Here is an 8,483-nt window from a genome sequence, read left to right on the forward strand (position 1 = left end):
ATCTTCAAAGCTGCTGCTGTACATGGATTGTGAGGAGGTTGGGGTAAAGGCTGGTGTGGGCTGGTATATCTGTCCAGTGTATGGCTGTTGTGGCTGCATCATTCCTGGAGCTGCCGAGTAGCCCATTGGCTGTGAGTAATCATACTGTCCATATGGTCTGTTGAAAGCAGTAATACATTTATTATCATAATAAGGATGCAGGGCATTTTCTCACAATAAACATCAAGAGCCAACAAAAGCTATGATAAGAATTTTTATATGAAGCTTTATAACTTGGTTACAAAAAAAGGGCCTATAATATAGCACAGAATTTAGATTTAGAATGTAGTCTACAACACACATTGCCATAGAGTTTTGCAAAGTTTAGATTAATAAATTCAATATAGTGTTCCACAATTTATCAAACCATGACAAGGGCTAGTGTCTGAAATAGATTATTTTTATTTGCAGTTCTTTATTTTGTTTGCAAAATTCTTTTTTTTATTTGCTCAAAACTCAATTTCCCTTTGCGATTTTTTTGAGATTTGCATTATATATATATATATATATATATATATATATATATATATATATATATATATATATGTATATATATATATATATATATATATATATATATATATATGTATGTATATATATATATATATATATATATATATATATATATATATATATATATATATATATATATATATATATATATATATTTTGCTCAATACTTTATAAATGTCTACAAATTGGACAAACAACAGAAATAAATGTCTATTATTATTGTTCAGAAGAACATATTTCCTAAAGTAATGATACAAACATCATTATAAAATATGGGTGATGAAATAGTATGGAAATGCATTGATGGTACACATTGATAACTATATTAGAAAAAAAATGCTTGTAAAAGTGATGCTCTGGTTTAATTTAGGGCACTTGCTATGACTGACAACAAATGGTACCAGAACATAGTGATATGCCTGCCTGTGATTAAAAAATTGTGAAAAAAAACATTTATTAGTCAGTAAATTAAAAATAGCATTTGAATGCAAAAATCCTTGCTGTTGAGCCCTGAAGCTGTAGATTTTATTTATTTAAGTGTTAAAAAAAAAAAAAAAAAAACTTTTATAACATTAAGAAGCACCTCTTAAATAATTTATGTAGGTAGCTAGCTAAATGTTACATTATTGTTTCTACTGCTCTGCTTTTTTTTGTTACATTATACAAAATGTTAAAATTATGGATATGAAACATTATTAATATTTTTCAAACGTTGCCGAGTCCTATAACAGTAAACCAATATTAGTTACATTTTACAGTTTTACGACGGTTAGACGGTTAAACAGAGAATTAGGAAGTTTCTGAAACTACGTCATATTATTAATGTTGTTCAAGATTGTTCAAGAACTAATTATTTTGTATTATTTTTTCATTTATTATAATGATTACAAAGTTGGGCGACGAGGTGGCGCAATGGTTAGAGCTGTCGCCTCACAGCAAGAAGGTCACTAACAATTCAGAACACAGCAATGACATCACATTCGCTGCGTGCACTGAGTTCAATAACAGAAAGCTGATTGGCTATTGCATGTTGGTCTCATTTGTAGTTGTAATCCCGCAAATTACATTTGCACTAGTGAAGTAAAGAACTAAAACACCACAAAAACCGAGCAACAACAATAAAAAAGAATTTAAATGAGTATTAGATGTAGTGTCACATGGACATCATAAAAAATAAGACCTGTGCAAAAATATTTAAAACCTAGAACAGTGAATTTAAGACTTTTTAAGGCCTAAAATTATGATTTTTACATTTTAGACTTTTCAAGACCCCGCATAAACCCTGATTATACAGTAAAACATTTATAACAATAACTGCTATTAAAAACTTTCTGATCAATTCAGTGAAAGGCAGCCAGTCGAAAAGCTGTGAAACATACAAAATTAACATGATCCAATTATTTAGAACTTTTCCTTTAGGCAAAACTATTTGCTTTTGTTAAATTGGTTAAAAAACAACAGCATGGTCACAATTTAGATCCTTGTGTAAAACAACATCATGAACTTTGTGTAAAGCTCAGGCCTACTTGTAGGGCTCATCTGTGTTGCTGTAGCCATATCCTCCTTGGTTCTGATCATCTACACTGTAACTAGACTGATAAAAGTCTGTGTTGAAGTTGTCAAATCCTGACATTGCAAGTTGCCTAAAAGACATGAGAAAGAAAAAAAACATGACAGTTTTATTAAAAATGATTAAGCTGAGCTCATTACATTTTTATGTTATTTAAAGAAATGATTCATAAAAAAAATATGTAATTAATTATTCACCCTTATGTCATTTCAAACCTGCAATATCTTAAAAATATGAGAATACTCAAAACATACATTCGCATAGAAAGCATATTTGAAACTTTTATTTCCACAGACCACAGAGTCGACCAGAAAAATATTGAGCTGTAAACATGCTTTGTACTTTAAATGTGGAAAATAAAACCTTGAAATCATACTTGCATGCTATTTCTGACGGAATATTCAAATTAGGGTGGTAAACAATATAGAGACAGTTACATGAACGAATGTGCGAATATAAAACTTTACCTTAATTGCACTTTGATAGTCATTGGCTGCTAATATGATTTCGCTATTTAGAGTTTTCAAATAATACTTTTATGAAATTATAATATTAAGAGGAAAGTTAGAATATGCAAATATAAAACCAACTTTACCTCTATTCAATTAGATAGTGTTAATGTTGTCTTAAATGTTGTTTACCACCCTAATTTGAATATTCGGTCAGAATTAGCATGCAAGTATGACTTTAAAACAACATTAGCACTATCTAACTGACTGTAAACATGGTTGTACTTTGATAATCATTGATGCTAATATGATTTCCCTATTTAGAATTTGGAAAGAATACTTTTCTCAAATCATATTATTAAGGAGAATGTCTGAATAACCAAATATAAAACCAACTTTACCTCTATCTATGTTGGATTGAGGTAACATTAAAGTTGATTTTCTATTCACACATTCGGACTTTCTCCTTAATATTATTATTTCTGAAAATTATTCTTTGCAAATAATAAATAGTGAAATAGAGGTAAAGTTGGTTTTATATCCACATATTAGTTCATTTAGCTTTCTCTATATTGTTTACCATCTTACTTTGAATATTCGATTGGAATTAGCATGTAAGTGTGACTTGAAAACAACATTAATACTGTTTATTTGACTGTGAACAATGTTGTACTTTGATAGTCATTGGCTGCTAATTTGATTTCGCTATTTAGAGTTTGCAAATAATACTTTCATGAAGTTATATTATTAAGGGGAAAGTCCAAATGTGCGAATATAAAACCAACTTTAACGTTACCTCTATAATAGTGAAATCGTACTAGCAGCCTATAAATATCAAAGTACGACATTGTTCAAGTCAAATAAAGTGCTAAGTTAACTAAACTCATACTTGACTGTGTTTTAGACCGAATATAGGACATAAGTTATCGTCCTTAATCTGCTAACAACCAAAACCAGATTTATTAGAAAGAACTAACGTTATGACATTGCTATCACTGCGCTTTGACATAGAAAAACAGCAATAAACCGTTTATGTTTACAAAAATGTTTAACGTTTTCATTTGTTTATTACAAATGTGAGGTGATGTTGGCATAAACGTTTGCTTTGTTTGGGTTAAGTTAGCAGGTATAGACTAAGACGCTGAAACGTTATATTCAGTTACTGCCAGCGCCATTCAACCAGTCCAAAACATAACTTTCAACATGCAATACAGCTAAAAAAAATAATGAGAAGCAATGAGTTGAATTGCCCTGTTTTACTCACACCGCTAATGGTCCAGGACTCCGCCAACACCGCTAACTACGTGTCAAAAAATAGCAGAAGAACTTCCGGGTCGTTGGAATAAATAAGATGTGACGTTGCCTTGTGCGTTTACATAGGTATATACACTAGATATCGCATACGGATGCTGAGCATATGTGATGCTGACGCCACATTTGTACAGGGCTCCCAGCAGAAATGTCATTCAACCGAACGAATCAAGACAGTGCTGTGTATAGTACCGAGAAAACAAAGCATGGCATAAAGCAGGGATCGGCAACCCAAAATGTTGAAAGAGCCATATTGGACCAAAAAAAAAAAAAAAAAAACAAATATGTCTGGAGCCACAAAAAATGTAAAGCCTTATATAAGCCTTATAATGAAGGAAACACATGCTGTATGTATCTATATTAACTATATTAGCCTACTATCAAAATGACTAAGTTGGCTACAAATACATAATGAGCCTTCATGATTAAATAGCCACTGAAATCAGGTGGTTGGTGTTTATTTTGTTGTCATTAAAACACTTCAGCACAGCCTCTTGTCTTTTAGTGTTATTAATTTGATCATTTCTTCTTGCGGCCCATCAGAGTTCACATACCTGCATAAAAGCGCATTGAATATCGGTCACATCACAGGCAATTGAGTATGCTAGCACTGAATTAATGTCCTTGGTTTGCTGATCGGTGATGTTACCTACCATTTTAATAGCCCTTTCCTTTACTGTCTTAGCAGAGAAAGGTATATCTTTATTTTTTTGTATTATCTTGGTTTTGTTTTTAAAGTTTGCAAATAGGTGTTCTAATATGTCATACCATCTTTGAACGGTTTTCCATGCTTTATTATCTCCTGGTTTGTTTACAACAGCCACCTGCCTGGCATCCCACCCTGCTGATAGAAACGTGTGATTCTGTCAAATCTTCGTTGACAGAAATGTTGAAATTAAATATCAATTCTACACACTTTGACAGCATTTGAAAACGTTAAAAATGTTTGTCCTCCTATAGAAATCATATTAAAACAAAAAATATATTAACCTCCCCCATCTTTTTGCATTTTCAAACATTTTTGAAAAAGCTCCAGGGAGCCACAAGGGCAGCGCTAAAGAGCCGCATGCGGCTCTAGAGCCGCGGGTTGCTGACCCCTGGCATAAAGGCATTCACATTTTATAGGTAAGATTTTGTTTTTTACGTTTTTCTATGTTACGAACATTTGTGATCAACAAGTACCGTTTATTGAGGATATTAAAGTCACCTACAGCAGTGGTTCTCAAAGTGGGGGTCGGGACCCCCCGAGGGGTCGCGGGGCAATGAAGGGTCGTCGCCTGGTGATTTCCAAAAATCTATTTATTTTTATTAAACCATAAGAATTAACATATTTTATCCATAACTATACTGAAAATAAAAATTGTCATTTGTAGTTACTATACACTATATAGTTACTATAGTAGCTTATATTTACTAGTTCTATTGGATTGCGACCCCTGGGGTAATTACATTATATTAAAGGCAGCAATAGCGTCAGATGCATTTTGATTTTATAACATCAGGTTATACTTTCTGGCACATTTTAAGCACTGACACAAATTTAATTGGTGTGTCTGCGTCATTGCATGCAATGTTTCTGTATTTATAACCACCTCAGAGGATATTGGGGGTCGCGAGTCACTGGCATTGTTATTTTGGGGGTCGCGGGCTGAAAAGTTTGGGAACCCCTGACCTACAGCATTCACCATAAGGCAAAGTAGCACCAACTCGCACTGAACACTAGGCTTATGCTGGTTTTGTTGAATAAAATAAGCAAACAATGAAAAAGAAATATGACAACAAGATGCTGCGCTGCTAGAAACTTGTATTGTAGTGAATGAGTTGTTCATAACGGAGATTAACTCACAAATGAATCGCTCCCTCGGTTAGAATGAGAAGTAAAAGCAGGAGAAGAGGTGTGTTTCAGGACATGGATTAGATCAAATTTAACAGGGAGGGAGGATAATACATTTCCATGCACACAAACACTCGCTCCTTGTCAGTAATGCCCGTGCAGTCACTATCTATCAATGTAGAAAAGAAATGTAAAATTATAATTTTCGTAATTTAAAAAAAAATATGCACAATGACCACCGGGAAAACTCCCCCCTGCTGACAAATCCAGCCTAAACCAGCCTAGGCTGGTTGGCTGGTTTTAGCTGGTTGAACAGGCTGGTTTTAGAGGGGGTTTGGCCATTTCCAGGCTGGTTTCCAGCCATTTCCAGTCTGGTCTTGGCTGGTCAGGCTGGAAAATGACCAGCTAAATCCAGCTAAAACCAGCTTGACCAGCCTGGATTAAGCTGGACATAGCTGGTTTTGGCTGGGCACGCAGCCTGGCTAAGCTGGTCAAGGTGGTTTTAGCTGGTCATCTCCCAGCCTGACCAGCTAAGACAAGGCTGGAAATGGCTGGAAACCAGCCTGGAAATTGCCAAAACCCCTCTAAAACCAGCCAGGTCGACCAGCTAAAACCAGCCAACCAGCCTAGGCTGGTTTAAGCTGGTATTTTCAGTAGGGCCGATCATAGAAATAGGCTATGTGTATGTGTTTATACCTCTGGCTCTGGGTGGCCACAGCTTGGTTGCGCATTCATTTCAAGGGAGCACTACCCTGTACTAAAAAGGCGGCTCTATTGACGCGTTCCTTCCTTTAGACAACAACAGGGTAGGCGACATCTAATGTAAATATCTATGGTGCGTTCATAGACAGACAACACAAAACTGGCGTGCGTCCTCTATGGGAGAAAGAGAAACCCTCTTATTATTTATTATAGTATTATGTTTACATTTTTTTTTACAAAATGCTAGCACACAATTTTTCAAACCAGTCTGGTTTTATCAAAATACCTAACACAATTCACAAAACCACTCACCCAAACTGCAAAATACCTCATATATCCTGCAAAATGAAACACTGCAACCAAAACTACACACAGCATTATCAAAATTAAACTTTTGCACGAAATGGTACACATTTAATTCATATTACCAGATTTTTGCCTATTCAACTACACACTATAATGAACAGCACCCCCAACTTTAGAATGCTTTGCCATAATACTAAAACATGTATCAGATTTATTTTGTCTTTGCCATGATTACAGTAAATAATATTTGACTAGATATTTTTCAAGATAGCTACTTCTTTACAGCTTACAGTGACATTTAAAGGTTTAACTAGGTTAAGGTTAACTAGGCAGTTTAGGATAATTAGGCAAGTTACAGTTTTTTTTGATTGCTTTGATGCAGCCGTGTTAAGAGTTAAGAGAAACTTCTTAAATGTATTGAAAAAACTGTCATAGCGATTGGGAAAAACTGTAAATAGGCTACATGCAGTAAGAAAGCGCGCCATCTGTTGGGCGAAGTTTTATAAAACTCTGATACCAACCCATCTGTTTCAAGGGTTTTTTATTATTTTTTAAATGTTTGATAGCATCTATTTTCTTTAATAGTTTATGGGCTTGTCACAAAAAAAAAATCTTGTCTTCTAATGATATATTTATGATTTTTTTTAAGATGATAAAAATAAGGATGTTAATTACTTGGTTCTCATTTGGAAGTGTATAATTCACTGTAAAACATTATTTGTAATAATTGTAATAGTAATATTTGAATATTAATTTAGAGTCAAGAGGTAATCATTCTATTCTGGGTATTGGTGTTTTCAAATCTTACTTGTTGCCGGCAGATAGCGCTGCAGGTGTTTTTTGGCCTATAGGGGTACTCAAACTTTTCAGCCTGCGACCCCTAAAATAACAACTCCAGTGGCTCGCGACCCCCACTATGCTCGGAGGTTGTTATAAGCACACAAATATTGCGCACAATGGTGCACACACACCAATAGCAACTATATAAACATAAGCATTGGCAACACAAAAAAAGTGCAACAGTCTTACAACCATATCTTTTTAAATAATCATTATTCATTTGTTTATTTAATATTAACTTCACTTAATGAGAATGGTGAGCACAATGTGGAAAAGACTATTCTTGGTTTAATTTTGGAGACTTAGAGATCATCCTCCTTGTTCAGTCGTGGCCTTAATTTTTAAAGTATTAAAAAAAATCAATCTGCTGCAACTAATGCTATTGCTGTGAAGTTAATATAGCATAATAACCCCAGAGGTCACAAATAAAACATGTTAATTGATAAAATTTGATAATATTTTTGGAAATTCCCAAGCGACTGGCCTTGATCCTAGACTCTTATCAAATGCAAAGTTTATAATAGGCATAATAATAATAGTTATAATAATAATAATATATATATATATATATATATATATATATATATATATATATATATATATATATATATATATATATATATATATATATATATACACAGGGGTGTAGTAGACATTTTAAAAGTGGGGGGATAGCTGTATGAAATCCAAAAGTACATTCTTAATCACCTGTTTCTAAATGGTTTGTCTCTAAAAGTGAGGGAGACATATCCTCCCGTCCTCCTATATATACAGTTGAAGTCAGAATTATTAGCCCCTTTGAACTTTTAGCAACCGGTTTATTTTTTTATCCAATTTCTGTTTAACAGAAAGAAGATTTTTTTTCAACACATTTCTAAACGTTTTACAAACTCATTTTTAATAACTGATTTATTTTATC

The 8,483-nt window shown here is 33.5% G+C and overlaps 1 protein-coding gene across 2 annotated transcripts in view; it reads right to left on the minus strand.

Annotated features, from left to right (window-relative positions):
- Positions 1 to 3,891, minus strand: part of yipf5 (Yip1 domain family, member 5) — an 8,283-nt gene extending 4,392 nt beyond the window's left edge. For both annotated transcript variants that reach the window (XR_012396486.1, NM_200295.1), the window contains 3 exon segments: positions 3,836 to 3,891; positions 2,079 to 2,195; positions 1 to 157 (listed from right to left, as the gene is read on the minus strand). The exon segment at positions 1 to 157 is cut by the window's left edge and continues 19 nt beyond it. Coding sequence is in view for 1 of the 2 variants with exons in the window: in NM_200295.1 (NP_956589.1) it covers positions 1 to 157; positions 2,079 to 2,185 (264 nt within the window). In the remaining variant the exon portion in view is untranslated.
- Positions 3,892 to 8,483: the final 4,592 nt, after the last annotated feature.

Source organism: Danio rerio, chromosome 21, assembly GCF_049306965.1.
Source record: "Danio rerio strain Tuebingen ecotype United States chromosome 21, GRCz12tu, whole genome shotgun sequence".
NCBI classification, from domain to species: Eukaryota; Metazoa; Chordata; class Actinopteri; order Cypriniformes; family Danionidae; genus Danio; species Danio rerio.